Raw genomic sequence first — 20270 nt, 5'->3', positions numbered from 1 at the left:
TTATGAGCAGTGACACGGCTGAGGTACGTCCCCACCAGGGAGAAGAAAGAGCTAAGGTCGGAGCCATCTGCCAATCGGCTAATGAGGCCTTGAGTCACTAAGAAGTGCCATGGTTCTCTCTCCAAGCCGCCTGAGCTCCCCCCAGAGACCCCCATTCAGAATTCATCTTTGTCACTAGGCACATTCCTCCTGAATATCCCCAAGCAGATGATTCTCTTCATTGGTTATTTGGGTTGTTAATGCCAAGCCGCATCTTGGGTGCAGCCCCTCCCCTGCCCCAGCCCACCCTGCCCATGCCAAACGAGGAAGGGACACCAGAGCTGGACCTACGAGCGGATAAGTGAGCCAACTTGGGCGTGGATCCTTGAATATGTGTGTGAGACACAAATACAAATTAAACACTTGGTGGTGTCTTCCAATCCAGATTCTGGATTGTCCACTGGGCTATCTGAGCCTCTTCTCCCTTCCCTTAGCTGGGATGGTTTGGACCTCATCTCTTCCCTACCCCTTATTCTCATTCTGTGTTTTTTAATAGATTTGAAAACGACCTTCAAGTCATGACTGGGTGCAAGCTAAGCTGGTATTGGAAAATCATGTGGGCTTTTGTAAGTCCCTTGCTAATCATCAGCCTACTTATTTTTTACCTGGTGGACTATATCCTCGCAGGAACCCTGACGTACCAAGCCTGGGATGCAACACAGGTAATTCCCCCCTTCCTAAGTGGGTCCAGGCCATGAATTAGCCCCCCAGGCCCACTGAGTCCTGGAGAAGTCAGGGACCCACCCAAGGTCACACGCAGGCAGGTAATACATGAGAGCCTTGGTCCCCCAATTCATCCGTCTTCTCACTGCAGCGAAATGCCTGCTGGGTATTACAGTGTTGTGTCCTTTGGCATTACTGTGGTCTCTTGTCATTGCAGTTTTATGGTAGCAACATAACACAGTGGCAAGAAGGCTGGATTTGGAGTCTTTGCCCCTTAATACCCATATAACCTGAGACAAGTTAACTTCACCCCTTTGGGTCTGTTTTCTCATCTGGAAAATGAATGGCTGGGCTAACCAACCTCCAAGAGTTCCTTTCAGTTTTAAATCTGTGACCTTTAACCTTTAACCCAGGGGGCTTCATTCCTCTTACTCAGTTACTAGGACATTTGAGTCATTTTTTTTTTTCACAGAACTGATAAAAACAGCCTTTTCTCTTGGGGCATAAGGCCTTTGAATTAACTTCACCAAAACATAGACAGTTCTTACTTTACATAAGTGGATAATTCCATTGACCTCTATGCTGGTAATGGGAATTTGCCTCCTGATATAGAGAAGGGAGAGAGAGAAAAAGGAAGGGGGCCATGCACCTATGGAGCGCTGAGCCAAGGGGCAGGAGTGGAGAGAGAAAGAGAGAACAATACTGTACTGCCAAGGTAACATAGCGGGTTTTTTGGAATGCAGATTTCTTTTAGAATTTTTTATATGAAGTTGAATTTGTGCAATATGAATTTATATAAAGGGAGAACTGTCTGTATAGCCTTTCTGTCTTCAGAGTAAAAGCCTTGAGCCTTAAAGTCTCTCTAAATGCCTTTCCAAAAAATTTTTTAAAAATTTTAAAATTTTTCTAAAACTTAAATACACAAGAAAAGAAAAAGAAACATTATAAACTTAAATACAAAATAAGAAAAGAAAAAGATATGTCATGTACACAGTAGAGAGGATTCAAAATATATAGAAATAAATTTCCATTTCAAGAAAGCCTATGTAATAAATACCACGCTTAGTGTTGAGAGCTGCCCATCTTTTCATTGCATCCTTCTAAGTTTTCTTTTGTTCTCTGCTGTGCACTTTTTACTTTGTTCCTTTCCCCCCTTCCTCCCACCCCTAGAAGGCTGCAATTAATCATGGACATACACACACACACACACACACACACACACACAGAGTCTAAAATGTTTTACGTGATTATACATGTATAAGCTATATCTGACTGCTTATCATCTCAAGAGGGAGAGGGGAAAGAGGGGATAGAATTTGGAACTCAAAACTTAAAAAAGATCACAAATGTTTAAAAAATCGTTTTAATACATAATTGGCCAGGGTGGGGGGTTGGGGTAAATAAAATATATTTCTAAAAATTTTTTTAAATAAATAAATAAATGTCTTTCCAAGCCTGACTGTCTCTTTGAGAGGAAGGTGAGCTTCTTAGCATGGTGCTGCCACCTACTGACTGGTTTGGATTTCAGCAAGAATTTTTCAAACCAACTGCACATCAAGGGGTCCAATGAGAATGGGTCTGTCTGCCCAACCCTGGAAGGGATTCACAAATTGGATGCTGCTCATGACTAAATTGTGGGACAAGGTACACCAGTCAACCATCATGATGCCAAGGAAAGGCATTATGGTTATAGTGGAAGGAGTCCTGGAGTCCAAGGACCTAGGGTCAATCCTTACTTTACCTACTGATTCCTGACTGACACTGAGCAAATCACTTGGTCTTGTTGAACTTCTATTTCCTAACATGGCAAAGGAGAAGGGGTGGATTAGAGAGCTTCTAAGGTCCCTTCTGCTTCCGGATGAATGATCCTATGAGGTACCCTCTCCCTCCAGAGCAACGACTTCAGGCAACCAAGATTCTGGTTTGCTCTGCTAGGAAAATATGAAAGATCAGCTCCATCCAAGGATCCCTTGTCTCTGCTCCCTCACACTTTTGTTCGATATTTTATTATATGTGCTCTTGAGAAAGTGCTCACATTTCTAAATCATATCTATCTCTCCTCAAAGGAGATAACATTTGCAAGGAAGCAGCTATGTGGTGGAGCGCTGGGCTGGGAATCAGGAAGACCTCAGTTCAAATCCAGCATCAGACACTTACTAGCTGGGTGACCCTGGGCAAATCACTTAACTTCCGCCTGCCTCAATTTCCTCAAGTGTAAAATGAGGATAATAATAGCACCTACCTCTCAAGGTGATTTGGAGGACCAAATGAGATATTTGTAAAGCACTTTGCACAGTGCCGGGCACATAGTAGGTGCTTATTGCACACGTTTTCTCTCCTTTCGGATTTTTGTGTCACTGATCTCTCTTAGTTGTCTGACTGTTACTTCTCAATCTCTTGTGTTGGGTCATTATATCATGCCCCCTAACTGTGGCTGTACCCCAAAGCTCTGTCCTGGGACATATTCTGTTCTCCCTCAACACCTTCTTACTCGGTATATCCACCAGTTCCCTAGAGTTCAATTATTATCTCTAGACAGATGATTCCCAGATCTATAGATTAAGCCCTCGTCTCTCTCCTGGGATGCAGCCATTCGTCTCCGACTGTCTCTTTGACATTCCAATCTGGCATCCCATAAGCACCTCAAACTCCACACATTCAAATCTGAGGTCATTATCTTTATCCCCCAAACCACCTTCCTTCTGGTCCTCCCCATTTCTGTTTCAGGCAGCACCATCTTTTTAGTTACTCAAATTCACAACATTGGCGTTATTCTTCTCCCCAACTATCCAATCAATTAACTCATCTTCTCATTTCTCTCTCTACAAAATCCCTCGTATCCTGTTTCCTTCTTTCTCCTCACATAGCTACCAACCTAATTCAAGCCCTCACCTCCTCTCACTTGGATACTTTATTGTAATAGTTTCCTAAATAGTCTCCCTGTCTCCAATCTTTTCTCTCTCCCATTCATTCTCCACACATCAGCCAAGGTGATTTTCCTGAAGTGCTAGTCTGAACATGTTACAACCCTACTCAGTAAACTCTAGTGGCTTCCTGAGACCTCTAGGATCAAGATGAAGGATTAACTGAAAACTTAAAGCTGCCCTAAGACTAGTTTTTCAAATCTCTCCACAATTTGCCCTCTGTCTTTTAAATTTTAAAACATATTATACCCACCCATTCTTTTTTGCTTTTTTTTTTTTGGTAAGGTAATCAGGGTTAAGTGACGTAGCACAGCTAGTGTCATGAGTCTGAGGCCAGATTTGAACTCAGGTCCTTTGACTCCAAGGACAGAGCTCTAACTACTGTGCCACCTAGCTGCCCCCCTCCCCACCTATTCATTCTTGCTGTTACTAACACAGAACACTTTATGACCCATCTCTGAGTCTTTGCACTGCTATGTCCCATGCCTGCAAAGTACAAACTACATCTTGTCCTCTCAGAATCCTTTGCTTCTTTCAGAACTCGGCTCAAGCGACACTTTTTTTTTCTTTCGTTGAGGCAATTGGGGTTAAGTGACTCGCCCAGGGTCACACAGCTAGTAAGTATCATGTGTCTGAGGTCACATTTGAACTCACGTCCTCCTGACTCTAGGGCCGGTGATCTATCCACTGCGCCACCTAGCTGCCCCATCAAGCGACACCTTCTACAAAAAGCCTTTCTTTCTTCACTTCAGCTCCTAACAATCTCCCTCCAAATTTTTTTACTTTGCATTTATTGTCTATATACTTATTTATGTACATATTGTTGCTCCCTCCCCATAGAATGTAAGCTCCCTGAGGGTAGAAGTTGTTTCATTTTTGTCCGTGTTTCCCCAGCAGTGCCAAGCACCCAGTAGACATTTCATAAATGCTTGTTGATTCTGCTCATTTTAAAGCTAGGAAAGACCTTAGGGGCCAATCTCCATTATTCTACAGTGGGATCAGGTGGTTAAATCACTGCAGACACAGTTAAATCACAAAGATGCACAGCTAGGCGGCAGCCCTAGGGACTGCCCTCAGGATTTAACCCAAACTCAGCACTTTTCTCACCGTATCCTGCCCCTCAATGCTTCTCACTGGAGCTCTGAGCAGAAATCCTCAGATCTCAGTCACCAGATTCCCCATGGTCTCTCAGCACGGTAAGACATCAGTTGCCAAGGTCCACTCCAAGTCATTCAAGGTAGGGGAAGGGTGGTAGTGTTTTCTCTCCTCCCTACATTGCTTCCTGGTCACATTTTATTTCTTGCTTTCAGGGTCACCTGGTAACCAAAGATTATCCTGGTTTTGCCCTGGCATTGATTGGCCTTCTTGTGGCTGCTTCCACCATGTGCATCCCCCTGGTGGCTCTGGGAACCTTCATCATGAACAGAAGGAAAAGGGGAAACACATCTACTATAGCATGAGAAGCAGGACCCCCAAAGGTGTCTCTTTGGAGTAGTTGAAAGAACTTGTGTACTCAGACGTCCGTTTCTGCATAGTTCATATTTATAGATTTACTTTCTTGGGATGCCTTTTTATTTTTTAAACATGCCAGTAGTACTCTGGAGAAAGTGTCTCAGCTTTTAGGGCCTTTAAGGGGGAAATAGGACCGTATGGCCAAAGGACAACCATTCAAGAAAACCCACAAACCACTCATGACGACTTCCTCTCATTTGCCCTTCCTGGCAAGGTTCCTTAGGACTGATTTGTTAGCAAAAGCTTATAAAGGAGAACCGGCTCTGTGAAGAGAAGAGATTTGAAGTGACTTTCTTGTCATTTGTGGCAAAGTATAGTCACTCTCCTCTGGTGTCTGTTTATATAGGATCTGGTTGAATTCAAGTTTTCATTTTTCTCTTACAGGGGAAAAAGGCACAGCCCTAGAGGGAAAGTGTGTTAGGGGAACCCTGGCTCTTTGGTCAAGTTAGCATGTTTAAGAGTAGTCGAGAGAAGTACAGATGTCCCAGAGACAAAAGCTTTTAGAATACAAACAAATGGGCAGTTTCCATTTTGTAATATAGCATCCTTATTCCCCTTCAAGTATTTCTTTTGAAGATTTAAGATGAAGACTGAAACTATTTCAATGATATAAGGAACTGCCAGGTAAAGAAATTCCCCCTACCAATGCAGGTTGGCATCTCTGCAACTTATAATTTTTAGAGATCTAGAGCAGTGACAAGTTAGGTGACGCCTATGGTCACATGGCCAGTATGTGTCAAAGGTGGGATTTAAACCTAGGTCTTCATGACTTTGAGTTTGGCTCTCTCTGTGTTATACCATGGATGACTTTTTGAGGATTTGCCCTTCTGAATTTACCAATATGGTGCCAACAGCAAGGTCAGATGGAACACAAAGCAAGAAGGTAGCCATCTGAGTGTCCATTAGGAGCATCTTAATACAGATTCTTTTAGTTCAATCCACAGCCTTTTTTGGAGAAGAGGTGAGAGAATTGTTTCTGCTCCCTTCCTAGAAAGAGTGCTTCCCTATCTCTAACAACTCGTTAGAGATGTAAGCCATCCTTAACTAGTTGGGGGGATGTGGCATAGAACCCAAGGTTGCCCCCATATCCTAATGAGGCATCCGAGGAAGTTGTTAGTCATGTGGCACAGAATGTTCTTTAATACAAATAAACAAGACAGCCATGTGGCCTATCTAACATGATGTAGTACAAACCAATTATTAAACCAAGTATTTATTGAGCACCTGCTAAAATTCTTATCATCATCATTTCTGCTCCATTTTTATTGTGATGAACTAGGAAAGATCATAGAATTAGGACCATAGAATTTAGAAAGGGTTTCTATGGGTAGATTTTGTTTAGGATGTTGAAACTTTGGGAGAGACCAAAGTCCACATGACAGCTTCTTGAGAAACTTACTCAACATTCATTCAACAAACACTTGCTGAGCACCTACGATGTGCACAGGTAGTAAGGGGTATCCAAATAGGAACAAGTCATGATGCCCGGCATCAAGGGGCTTAAACTCAGGTAGGAGAGATAAGATAGGCACAAATATATACAAGAAAAAATAGAGTGGTCTCAGAACACGAGAGGCACCATAAGAGCTCAGAGGAAAGAGAGTTCCATTTGAGGGTGAAGGAATCAGGAAAAATTTCATGGAGGATTTCAGGTGGACCTTGAAGGATGAGAGGATGAGGGATGGAAGGGAAGGCATTCCAGGCATAGGAAACTGCATGAGCAAATAAAGGCACAAGCACTGGAAATTGCAAAGTGTGTGAGGAGCAGTGAGTGGGCCAGTTTGGTGGCAGCATAAGCGATTTGAAGGGGAAGAAGGTGAGATAAACCCCACACGGGAGGCTGAAGCCAGTTTGTGGAGGGCATTTAAAGCCAGGATCAGAAACTAGGTCCTGGGTGTCTTTTGCTGGTGTCTATTTTTCTTCTCACAGGGGATTTTCCTCTGGAGCAAGTAGAGGCATTAGAGATTCGAGTCTTGGTCTTTCTGTGATTGAGAGCTAACTGGCTTTCTGTTCTTTGAATGCTTACCTCATCAGCACTCCTGGTGGTACAGAAAAAGCACATGTGCCTTTAAAAATGCATGAACCAAAGCTTTCTTGTGCCAGACTTTCCCTCCTTTGGGCCTTCCACTGATCTTTCCTCATGCTGTCACTTCAAGCATCAAAACGTTTTCCATTTTGGGTGCAGTGGTGGATGGCTTTGAACATGACAGCAAGGTTTGTTCCTGGATCCACTGAAGTCTTTCCCACTCATCCACACATTCTGCAATTCGCCTTGTCTTAGGCGATCCCACTCATCCTGAAACCAGGGTCTGTCCCTTCTATCAGCTGTTATCAAGGACTGGACACAAACTTAGACTTTAAATGAAAATGGTGTTTTGTTTATAAATCACATCAAAACTTCAACATCTAAATGAGCACTGCCCTCCAACATTCTCCTCTAGGAATTGCCTGCAGAGTTCCCCAGCCAAGAAAAGAGAGAGTGCGATATGATGGGAGAAGAGTCAGGAAACGGCTTATTAGCTGAGGGGTCCGTTCTGGCCCTTGGATCTCTCGGCTAGAAAAGGGCGAGTTCAATGAGATTCTCTTTAGAATGCTTTCCTACTCTGAAGTTCTAGAATAATGAGAATCAGTTTTAGTACTTGATTGACAGTTTTTCTTTCTGTCTTCCCCTATCTCCGTCTTCCCTCCTCCCAACCTCTTCTCTCCCTTCACACAGTCTTCAAAGTTGAAAGAGATGTCAGGGGCCAATCTGAATTCCCATCCATTGTTGAATAAGAATCCACACTGTAACGTGCTTAGATGGTCAAAGCTCTCTAGTGACCAGAAACTCCTGGAAAAGACCATGAGCACTAATTATTAGGAAGTTTTTACATTTCTTTGTAATTATCATAGACCCATTGCTCCTAGTTTGGCTTTCTGGGGCTGAGCAGTGTAAGTCTTCTTCACAATAACCCTTCAAGAGCTTGAAGACAATTATCATGAACCCTCTAAGTTTCTTGTCTCTAAACTAAACATTCCTAGAGAACAAGCCTTGGGTAGTGCTGGAGGTGGTGTTGGGAAGATTGGGGGTTTGAATCTTGAGTCCAAAACTTACCAGTTGTGTGACCCTGGGCAAGTCTCTTAGCCTCAGTTCCCTCATCTGTAAAATGGGAATAATAGCACTTACCTCAAAGCGTTGTTGTGAGGGTCAAATGCATCATCTAAAGTCCTGTAAGTGTGCTTTGTTTGTTGTTGTTGTTGTGTTTAATCCCTCAGGCAATCTCAATACAGACCACATCATCATGGTCTTCCTCTTCTGGATACCACAATTTCCTCTCTCTCTTCACTCTCTTCATCTACTTTGTCTACCCCTTCCTTCTCTGATATTAGGCTTGAGTCAATAGCTCCCTTGGCCAAACTGGACAGCATTGGGGTAGTGCCCATAAGTGGCGGAGGCACTCTGGCGAGAGGAAGTGATGGGGCCAGGCATCGGGGAAAGCTCTATGCCGGACAAGCCCAGCAAAAACCAGACAGTTGTGAGTTAATCTTTATGCTACCTGCCTAGGTGCTTTGAATAGAATTGGCTGAGGACCACCAATGACGGCTGGAATTTGAAATTCTGGAAGTTCGACATTGCTCAGAATTTGGAATATTATGGATAGATCATGAAGCGTGAAAGACCTTAGATGTCACCGAGCCTAACCTAGACACAGAGAGGTTGTCACTTGCCCAAGGGAGGCAATAGAAGAGTTAGGATTTGAACTCAGGTCTTTTTGATGCCAAATCCTGGACTTTCCCCCTATAAATTCTAGATAAAAACTCCTCCATAAAAATGGTTTCAATTCAGCCATTTCATTTTAGCCATTTGTAACAGCTTTAAAAGAATGAGATTACAGCAACACTAAACAAAGAATTCTCAGGCCTTCCTAACACTTACGTAGAAGGTACCTGATATCTATCCTCTTCCACACCACACAAAGGTGGCCACGGTCAAGGTAACTGGAGTCATTTCTGTCACTAAAAGACAAAGGTGTTTGCCTGATAACATAGGAAGGAAAGAAGATGCCAGCACTGGCTGGTCATAGACTCATGAGCTGCCTCGTACTAGTTGTATGACCTTAGGCAAGTCACTTAACTTTTCAAAGTCTGCTTTCTCCTCCATAAAATGGGGATAATTAATACTATTTACAGTGTTTACTTCACAGGGATGTCGTGAGGAACACATGAGATAATGTATGTGAAAATGCTTTGTAAATTGCTTAAGCTGTTCTGTGTTTAACTGTGCTGAATATTATCACCCCAAGCACATTCTAACCTAAGTCTGAGGCAGACAGTACTGGCTTCTCAGACATAGCGGACAACCTGTCTTTCAACTTAATTCTAAGAAACCTTACCTAGACGTTTCCTAAATTTGTGTTTATTAGCAACTGACATTGTAAATAAATCCTATATGAATGTTTTGAAATACCTGACATCTGCTGATTGCATTCTTGTGAGACATCACCAGACTTAATCTCAACATTTGTCTGTCTCTGTAATTACACTGGACAAAACCACTTTCTGTATCTGAAAATGACTGCCTAGGGGTCAGAGTATTAAGGGCATGAATAAAACTTGGGGTGGAAAAGATGGAGGGTGCAGAAATTCTAGTTTAACCTTGCCAGATTTTAGATAGGAGACGGTATATTCTGAATTTACACAACTTTCTGAGGACCAGAAGACTGATCCTTAGAACCTACATAAGTCACTATTTTTTTTTTTTAATGGATGGGAGTCACTTGAAACAATAATGGTTTTAAGTGTGCCTTCAACAAACTTGTTTCAGAGCTAGTTTAAAGAAACATAACAGCAAGCATGTGTTAAATTATAAGCCATTTTTTTTTACAAGACACTTCATGAGAGAAATCAGATTTGTTATTTTTCCTACTTTAGATGGAAATTTAATTCAACAAACACAGTAAGCCCCTATTAGGATGTGTAAGGCACTATGGGGCAGATGGGACACTTTGATCTTAGACCCACAACCCATTTCCCATGTCTTGGGGAACAAAAGGAGTATATGGGGGGGTGGAAGCAGCACTACATACAACCATTTCCTTTCCAGCTTTTTATCTGCCATGTAATAGGATTGCTGAAATTCAGATGTCTTTGTGGCTTGGTTACTTGCAGGATGAAAGTGAAAACTGCCAGGAGGGAGCTAAAAAGCAGCCAAATTCAGACATTCCCAGGTGAAACTTTGGGTCAGGGCAAGAGCCAAAGGATGTATTTTTTTTTTTTAATTTATTTTGCGAGGCAATTGGGATTAAGTGACTTGCCCAGGGTCACACACCTAGTAAGTGTCAAGTGTCTCAGGCTGGATTTGAACTTGGGTCTTCCTGACTCCTGGGCCAGTGCTCTATCCTTTGCACCACCTAGCTGCCCCAGATACAATTTTTGAGACACCTCCAAGATATATACTTTAAAGCCCTTAATGATATGGCGCCTGTCTACTTTTTGACATTTCACATTGGCTAGATTATTCTATGAACTTTTATTATGCAAAATATTAACATCATAACCTTCACTAAATGGGTCTAACAACCAAGCTAGTTCACTTTTAGGATAAAAGAGAAATAGCTCAGAAGGATCTCAGAGGCTGTGTGGTCCATTTTACAGATGAGGAAACTGAGGTCCAGGGAAGTTGTGCAGTTTGCCCAAGTCATATAGTAGATATCAGAGGTAGGTTCTGAATCCAAACCCCAGACTCCAGTCAATGCTCCAGCCAATGAACCACACTATTTCCTAACTTACCATTCTTTGAAATCAGGATTCCTGTCCCCTCATGCCTGGAATACACTCCTTCCTTACCCCTACCTCCTAGAATCCCCAGCTTCCTCTAAGGTTCAGCTCATCTCCTACTGGAAACCTTCCCTGATGCCATGTTAGTGCTCCCTCCCATAAGATCACATGTATACTTGGTGTCCCCCCAACAGAATAGAAACAGCAGAAAGGCTGGAAACTAATTCTCATTTTGTCTTTGTACTCCCAGCACCTAAACAGTGTCTCCTACCTAGTAGGCAGTGTTTGTTATATTAGATTATATGAGTTTGGTTCATGTAAGTCCATTGCTGGTTTGGACCACAGTTATACCTGTTTGCCTCAATCTCCTCAACTGTAAAATGGCGATGACAATAGCACCTATTGCCCAGGATTTTTGTGAGATCTAATGAAGTAATATTTTTAAAGCACTTTGTATAGTACTCAGCACATAGTAGGTGCTATATAAATGCTAGGTATTATTATTGTTACTTACTATAACCCATAGGTCAGATTTGGCATTTAAACCTAATTATGAGTCCAGTGAAAACTCCACTATTCTTCCAAACCTCTCATTTCTGTCAAGGCTATCCTTCCAATGACTCGGCTTCATGACACTGGCGTTGTCTGAACTCCTCTCTCGGCTGCCTCCATCCCCGCGTCCAATTAATCAATAGATCTTGTCACCCCACACCACTTTCACTGATCCTCCTCTCAGCTTGGCTGGCCACCATGGCAGGCCAGCCTTTCACTGCCTCTCACCTGCAATAATGGAATAGGTCTCCTAGCCGGGTTTTGTGCCCTGGCCTGCCTTCACTCTGATCCATCCTCTATACAGTGGGCCAAAGTGACTTTGTTAAAGTGAAGATCTGATTGTTTCACTCTCCTATTCAATAAACTCAATGGTTTCCAATCATCAGGATCAAATATAAAGACCTTGGTTTGCCTTTTAAAAGCCTTCACAGCCTGACCACAACCTATCTTTCCAACCTTCTTATGTACATTACTCCCTCTGCTGCCAGGCCAGATTGGCCTTCCTGACTGATGCTCCTTACACGAGACTTTATCTCCCATTTCTATACCTTTGCACAGGCTGTTCCCCATCCTTGGGATGTGCTCCTTCAACTTCACCTCTCAGAAGACCTTTTCTTCAGAACTAATCTCCAACACCTGGGAAGCTAAGCTCTGGGCTTGGAGTCAGGAAGCCTCATCTTCCTCAGTTCAAATCTGGCCTCAGACACTTCCTCAGCCACTTGTGTGGCTCTGGGCAAGTCACTTAATTCTGTTTGCCTCAGTTTCCTCATCTGTAAAATGAGCTGGAGAAGGAAATGGCAAACCATTCCAGTATCTTTGCCAAGAAAACCCCAAAAGGAGTCACAAGTCATTGAACAACACTCTCCAACACCGCCTTCTAAAAGAAGCCTTTTGTGATGTCAGACTTCTAGATCCCCACCCACAAATTACCTCACTTCTACTTACCTACACATATCCTGTCTCTCCCACTCCCCGAAATTCCTAGGGAGCAGAGACTAGTTCCTTTTGTCTTTATCACCTGGACCTAGCACGATGCATGGTTCCTAACTATGGGCTCTTAATAAATGCTGGTTAATTAATCCTTTGTAAAAACTAAATTTAACTCATCTTTTCACTTCTCACATTTTTCTTTTGTATCCTTTCCTTTTTCTGTCCCCGCCCCACCATCTCTTCTTGACTGATCTTTTAGATAAACTCAATAATATGGATAATGAGGTTCTTACTTCAAAAGTATTTTCTCTACTTTCATGGCTGTGGGCACTCTCTTAAGCAAGACAGGTTGACCCCTCCTCCATGTCTTAGAGGCACTGTTCCTGAGATGCTGTGACCCAAACAATTCCACACCTGGCAGCCAACCTTCTGGTGGTGAACCTCTCCAAATTGGGTTAGGAAGCTACTAAGATGACCAGAAAAGAGTCTTTCTAGGTTGATAGGCCTATCAGAGCTCACACACCACTGGCATAACCTGGATCACCTCCATATGGTGCTGAGATCCAAAATACTTCACTGGAGGAATGAGGACATGAAATAAAACTTAATGACAGCTCTGAATGCCATTTCACCCATTTCTTGTAACCTCCTATAGGTGGAACACTAAATGGGAAAGCAAGACTGAAAATGTGTACCTGAGCTGCTGAGAGCTAATAAAGCATCTGGATCTGTTAACCTGGGATATTATTTAAACACATATACCGGAGAATTCATTATTTAAGCCATTCTCATTTGGATGACCAAAAGGGCAAAAGAAATATCCCAGGTGGGGAAAATATAAAGACAATGGAAAACTGTGCCCAAAGCTTAACTACTAATTTTATAACAAATTTTATTCATCTATTGACTGAATCAAACTTACTGCTCATTCTAATAGAACATACAATATGTATGTATGTGTATGTGTACGTATATATGTATATGCGTGTGTAAATTAAATCCTGCTCTATGATGTTCAATGAAACAAAACACAACAGTTTTTCTAATGGAGGAAAAGGTCTGACATTCCACCCCTTGGTCATTCTCCACAGCCATGCTCTGTTCAAATCCTCCATGAAGGATCATGCCCAGGAGCTAAGCCACTGGATTTCAACTCTGATCTGACCTTGGGGCCATGTTTCACCCCGGCAAACACTGCCCAGGACTGCTTATTATCTCCACCCTGCCCCCTCCTCCCCATCATACACATCTTTCACTCGAAGAACTACAATCAAATCTACCACGATCTTTGAAAAGGGCATGTCAATCCCTGACTATCCAGATCACAACCCTCCCTTGGCAAGGACTCCCCCATATGTATTGTCTCCCCTTACTGGAATATGAGCTCCATGAAGGCAGGGACTCTCTTTTTATATTTGCATCCCCAGTGTTTAGAACAGTACCTGGCTTGTAGTAAGTACTTAGTATGTTTTTTCATTCATAAACTTGGTTATGAGGCAGAAATCCTACAGGATTGCATTCTAGGATTTTGTTTATAAAATACTAACTAAAATATCAAATAAGCTGGAAACCTATAAAACACGAATCTGGGAGTCTTAGGCAAGAGGAAGGGGCAGCTGGAGGGGACAAGGCCCAATTTGTTTTCTGGCAGCATAGGATCTTGGGGAACAGATGCAGGCTAAAGTAGGGTTCAGGTCCTACAAGAAGTCAGGGCACAAGTCCAGTTCTTCCTGAGGAAGAGGAAGCCAGCTGATGGGAGATATTAAAAGAATGTGTCTCTTCTGATCCAGCAAGCCCCCACGATGACAAAGTGAAATCAGATCTGTCTTTGGAGTGACTGTTCTGTATGCTGTGATTTTCTCCTCTTCCTTGTGGTTGAGGCCTGAGAATTAACAAGGCAGTACCACTTTTCATTTGACACGTCAGTGATGAGGCTTTTTAAAAGGCAGGGGCTTGGCTGAGGTAACACACTAAGACTCATTCACTCTAGAAAATAAATCAGACAACCAATGGGTATAAGTGACTGATATCTGACGTCTATTTTGATAGATAAAGGGGTTGGCAGGACAGAGGCTTCTTGAAAGTAGAGAGATTATTACTGAGGGAAGAAATGAGTAGAGAAGGAGGAAGCTGAGGGCCCTCCAGATAGGAGGTCTGACCCTGTTCCTCCTGTTACTTAGAAGCTGTGCACCAAACTCATTCTGTCACATAGAGCTGAGTGGGAACATTGCCGTTAAGTCACATGAAATGTCAACACAGCTTCCAAAGAGTTAGCACGATTCTGCACAACCAACACAACCACCAGTTTTTAGAAAGAATTATGTTCCAAAGCAGCAGGAATCGCTGTACTGTTTGATTAATGCAAAAAGAAAGCCTTTGAGGACATTAGGACATTTACTAAGTCCTCCCCTTCAAATATGTGGCCTGGGGCAGGGGGAGTGTCCTCACACTGGGGGGGGGGGGGAATTAATGTATTCATAACTTATCCATTGGAACCTGGGTTGTTTAAAAATGAAAACAAACACAACCCATTTTACAGAACAAGTAGCTGAAAGAGGGAAAAGAAAATATCATCGTTACAATCTCTCCAATATCTTCTTGATTCTACCTATAATTTAAAGGGGAAAAAACACACAGATCTTCAAATTAATAGTACAGAACAACAATGTCGGGAGTTAGAAAAGAAAGTGAAATTTTATTATCATTTGCAGATATACAGTATATGAAATAAAACCACTGTAGAATTTTGAAAGATACACTCTAGAAACTAATAAACCCAAATTAATCCATCTCTTCAAAGCAGCCAGGTTTGCAGTTCAGATTTGGTCTCTGTTGTAGTTGGTGAAACGAGTTTTTAGCATGAAATGGCTAAAAGCTTTTGGATTATGTACTACAATAGACACAGGCAGATCCCATAGTCCATTGGTCTTTGGAGCAAATTACATTTATTTACATATTAAGAACAGGTAGTCCACTTTTATCTTAGTCATTATGCGCTCTGATAACAGATTTTAAACTATGCAGGATTTTTCAACTATTATTTCCACTATGGATTCTAAAAGCAACAGTTTCTTGTTATGAGTGCTAACAAAAGGTAATCTTGAAACAAAGGGGTTTCTAGACATTTAAAGATAAAATGAATCAGTACTCATGAAACAAGGAAACTGTACATATTTTCCAGCACAACACTGACACACTGTAGCAGTGCATTAAATAAATTATCTTTTAAATGGTGGCAAGTGTCCTACTATCTTACATAGTTTTAGAATGTTGGACTTCATAATTGCAATCCGAATATGCAGTTGTATTCACAATTAGAACTACGCATAGCTTTGAAAGCATATTTCTTGTCTGTTTTTACAAATAAATCAAAGCTGAAGTTGGTCCTTGATTAAGAGAAGTTGGAAGTTCTAAATCTGAGACACACATTGATCACCAAACACAAGTTATGCGCGAAGTCAATGGTGTCAACAGTACCATGCATGGAAATGGGGCTGCTGCCCCCAACACAAATAGGAGGCCCTCCCCCAAAGCTGTTTTCTCAGAGGACGGACGAGCCTTCCGGCCCCCAGGAGACCTCTAGAGAAGGCTTGGGGAGCACATCTCCCCCACTGTGGCAACTGCTCACACACAGGACGCTTTGGACCTTTAGCTCACGAGTAGAACACCACAAAGAAAAGAGACTTTACATTCTTCTTTGATTTCATATATATCTTTAGAAAGAGAAGAGAATTCTACCCAAACTTTCTCATCACGTTGAAGTGGACAGTCTAACTGCAATGACAAAAAAATTGCCAGGAGAGCGTGGTAGGGAAGCTGGCCAATTCAAACATTCATCGGAATATCCAGAACTTTCCTGAAACGAAGACTTAGAAGCTTTTAATCAAACTATTAGATGGAACAAGATTAACCTTTTCACAGAAGTTATTAGCTTTAACAAAAGTCCACAAACATATGCTTGTCAATTGTGATTGGTTCTGAGATGACAAGAATGAAACTCAGCTAGAAAAATAATTTTACTATTTTAAATAGTGAAAGAAACTCCATTTCGTTTATACATTCCCAATACTGCACCAGTGGGACAAAGAGATTCCTCCATTTCTCCCATTCTGTTCAGCAGAATCCAGGTTGAAATTCTGGCAGGCTTGAAGCCAAAAACATCACCGTGGCTTTGGCCTGCATTGTTCTATTAGGAGGGTCCCGTTCCCAACTGATGCACTATTTAAAAGATCATTCTGAAGATGGGTGTAACACCAGACCTCAACTGTATGTCACCATCGCTAAACAAAGTATAGAATTTGCTTTTTCTAAAGATAAAAAAAGCCAAGAAGACACCTTGCTGGTGTGGAAAGCAGATCAGTAAAGACTCCAGTTCTGAATTGTGGAATCTTCCAGGCCAAGCCGCTTTCCACAGATACAAATTCAGTCTATCTTTTCTTTTTGGACCAATTTTGGAGCATCAACAAAATCCTTGCCATTGTAAATAATAATTAAAAATGTTCCAATGCTTGCAACTCCCCAGAACAGCACATAGGCCAATGTCTCTGTCCACGTGTCGCCTGTTTATATTTTTAAAAAGAAAGAAAATTATTACAATAAAGTCACTTTTCATTAATACTACATCTATGTCAGTCCAGCACATCTATGCAATCAAATTTATTAGCACAGTCGTAATAAGCACATCTAGTCAAAAGTTAATTAGCATTGTCTTTTTAAGTTTTAAAACGACATTTATGTTACACCTCGCAAATAATTGCCACTTTTAGAAGGTATTATAAGAAGTTATTTAAAGAATTTTACTTCAAACATAATGGATAAGGGCTGGTTATCAAAAGATGCAGCTCACTTTGTATGATTTATGTATTCCTGAGAAATATCAAATGTATAAACTACAATCAAACAGCCACACCAGGCCCAAAATAAAGAAGGTGTTTTACTTGGCTTCCTATTTGAGGTTGAAACTAGTGATGCTCTGACCATGAAACTAAGGAAACACATTCGCATCCATACACAGAGGGGCAGGACAGGACGGCTGCATATCCTGGTTTTGTATCTAGCAGGCTTTTATCCATCATGTGGTACTTCTTGTATCTTGCTCTTTTTAAACCAACAACTGATAAAACATGGCTTTGGATACTTGGAATCAGACGCAGCATATATAAGCATAAAACAATTCAATGAGAAAGCCAGTGAGATACTACTGTGTTCACAGATTTAACAAAATCGATGATAGTTGCTTATCACATTGAAAGCAAGTCCAAATCCAGTGCCTGATGTCCACATGATTTGATCTGGAATGAATTCAAGTCCTTCTTCCAGCTGAAAGAAGCTGTCTCCCCTCAAATCTACATCTCTATCTCTTTACACCTAAGCCTATCTCTCCCTTATCTCTTCTCTCAGCTCTAGTTCTGACACACAACTACTCCAAACAGGGGCCCTGGGCTGGAGCTTGCAAATGCCAAAGGTTCCAAAGCTTCCTCCTGCTGCCAATCACGGCCATCACTCCCCCAAACTTCCAGTTTAAAACCTTGGAATCACCTCTCACAACCAGGCACACAGCAATCAAGTCTTCTCAAACAGTCTGTCAGATCCGTCCCCTCCTCTCCACGCCCATGGCCATCACCCTAATCCACTCTCCCCTCTCCTATCTCAACACTGATGCCACTACAGCCGCCGCCTAAATGGTCTCCTTGTTTCTGGCCTCTCTTTGCCACAATTCTGCAAAGCACTGCTACAGCAACAGTCTTCAAACGTTCCTTTCATCGTCACTCCCTGGCTCAGAAGCTTTTATGGAACCCTACTTTTCCATTTGGAAAAAGTCCCAAATCCTCACCAAGGCATTCCCAAACTTCTGCACCAGCTGGTTCTCCTCATTACCTACTATTTCTCATTAGGACTCCCCTGCCAGACCTAGTTCCATACATTCTATACTCCTTCCTTTATGATTGCTCCATTATACCTTCTCCTCTCAAACTCTCCAAAATCCTATCTAAGCTACAAGCTTCATCTCCCTAATGAAACCTCCAGACACTCCAGTCCTTATGTCTCTTTCTACCCAAATCTTACAATGTTTATAGGAACTGAGCATTTTTCTCTGGATGTTTCACATAATTAACTCTCATCCTTTACACTAGAACGAAGAAGCCTGCCTCTTCCACCCTTCATTCATATCTTGCACAGGACCTGGTACAGTGTTGGGCAATGACTGGACACTTAACGTTTTTAGATGGAGTCATTATGAGGGCTAAACCTGGCTTAGGTTTAGCCTAATCAAAAGGTCATCTACAGGAGGATTTGCTGAATGCCCCACAGAAGTGGTAAGAGTTCCAGGCAGTGAAAGCTATTGAATTATCTTTTTTTCTTTGTTTTGTTTTATTTTGTTTTTGGCAAGGCAACTGGGGTTAAGTGACTTGCCCAGGGTCACACTGCTAATAAGTGTCAAGTGTTTGGTCTGAGACCGGATTTGAACTCAAGTCTTCCTGACTCCAGGGCTGGTGCTCTATCCACTGTGCCACCTATCTGCCCCTGCATTATTTTTTAAAGAGTGAAGTGGACGGTCAGCAAAGAGTGGCACGAAGCAAGAAATCCTAGATAGGAGAGAACCGGCCTGCATGCACTGCCCATCACTCTTCTTTCCCAGACGGCACAGGTGATGTCATCTTTCAGGGCAAAGGTGACAAAACTATAAAGGAACTTGAGAAAAGCTGACAAAGAGGTACCTATGCTTCTACGTTTTGAGGACAGTGATTTAGTCTCGTTACTCCATCTTATCATCAATTCTCATTAGTCAAGTGGACACAGTTTTTCAATGAAGAAGAGAAAAATGTGACAAAACTCTCCATTTATTCTAGGTTGATTAATTTTGCCTAATTTAGTATGGATTTCACACACATACACACACACACACACACACACACACACACACACCCCTCCCACTAATCAAGATCAACCTATCCAAATGTATGTAAGTGTGTGCCTGCACACACACATGTAAAATATTCAAACATCCTTTAGCCACAAAGACTCCGTCGTGTTCCTAGGCAAACTGACTGAAATACAAAAGCCTTCCTTGATCTACCCATCCATGCTAACCATCATCCCCACCTCTCCTACCTTTTGTGGCTAAACTCCTGGAGAAGATCGCCTACAACTGGCACCTCCACTTCCTCTCTGGTCAGGTCACTCTCCTCTTAACGCTTTACAGTCAGGCTTCCAACCTCATCATTCAAACAAAACTCTCTTTCCAGATCTACCAAGCAGGTCTAAATCACCAAATCCAATGGCCCGTGACTTCTGTGCAGCCTCTGACACTGTCAGTCATCTTCCTGAGACGCTCTTCTCTTGAGGGTTCTGGGTCACTTCCTCCTGGTTCTCCTCTGCCCTACCAGGCCACTCCTTCTCAATCTCCTTTGCGAGATCTTCATCTAGGTCATGTCTGCTAACCATGAGTGTCCCACAAGCTCCTGTCCTAGAACCTCTTCTCTTCTTCCTCTATACGATTTCACTTGGTAACATCAGCTCCCATAGATTCAATTATCAGCTGATGATTCTCAAATCTATTTATCCAGCCCGGAAGTTCTCAGTTGACTTCCAGTCTCTCACTTCCAATTGACTATTAAACATCTCAAAACAGATGTCCCGTATACATCCTAAACTTAACACGTCCAAACCTGAATTCATTATCTTTCCTCACATGCCTGCCCCCATTCCAACCTTTCTGATGACGGCTGAGGGCACCACCATCCTTTGGGCTCACAATCCAGGAGTCATCCTGGACTCCTCCCCCTCTCTCTCACCTCCCACATCCAGGGTGTTGTTGACAATGTCGATGTCACCTTGGCAACATCTCTGGAATGCACATCCTTCTCTCCTCTAACACTGCCCCTACTTTGG

General features: G+C 42.3%; 2 protein-coding genes across 3 annotated transcripts in view; one reads left to right on the top strand and one right to left on the bottom strand.

Annotated features, from left to right (window-relative positions):
• The window catches only part of SLC6A20 (solute carrier family 6 member 20), a 52318-nt gene extending 47047 nt beyond the window's left edge, over window positions 1-5271 (top strand). For both annotated transcript variants that reach the window (XM_027872520.1, XM_027872522.1), the window contains 2 exons: window positions 536-701; window positions 4937-5271. In XM_027872520.1, the coding sequence (XP_027728321.1) occupies window positions 536-701; window positions 4937-5086 (316 nt within the window). In that variant the 3' untranslated portion in view covers window positions 5087-5271. The remainder of the gene's footprint in view (window positions 1-535; window positions 702-4936) is intronic.
• Window positions 5272-15045: 9774 nt separating this feature from the next.
• The window catches only part of SACM1L (SAC1 like phosphatidylinositide phosphatase), a 54311-nt gene continuing 49086 nt past the window's right edge, over window positions 15046-20270 (bottom strand). Inside the window, exon 20 of the mRNA XM_027872333.1 lies at window positions 15046-16936. Within this exon, the coding sequence (XP_027728134.1) occupies window positions 16800-16936 (137 nt within the window). The 3' untranslated portion in view covers window positions 15046-16799. The remainder of the gene's footprint in view (window positions 16937-20270) is intronic.

This window comes from Vombatus ursinus, unplaced genomic scaffold (assembly GCF_900497805.2).
Source record: "Vombatus ursinus unplaced genomic scaffold, bare-nosed wombat genome assembly UNPS02014799.1, whole genome shotgun sequence".
Lineage (NCBI taxonomy): Eukaryota > Metazoa > Chordata > Mammalia > Diprotodontia > Vombatidae > Vombatus > Vombatus ursinus.
This window is presented reverse-complemented; position numbering and strand designations above follow the sequence as displayed.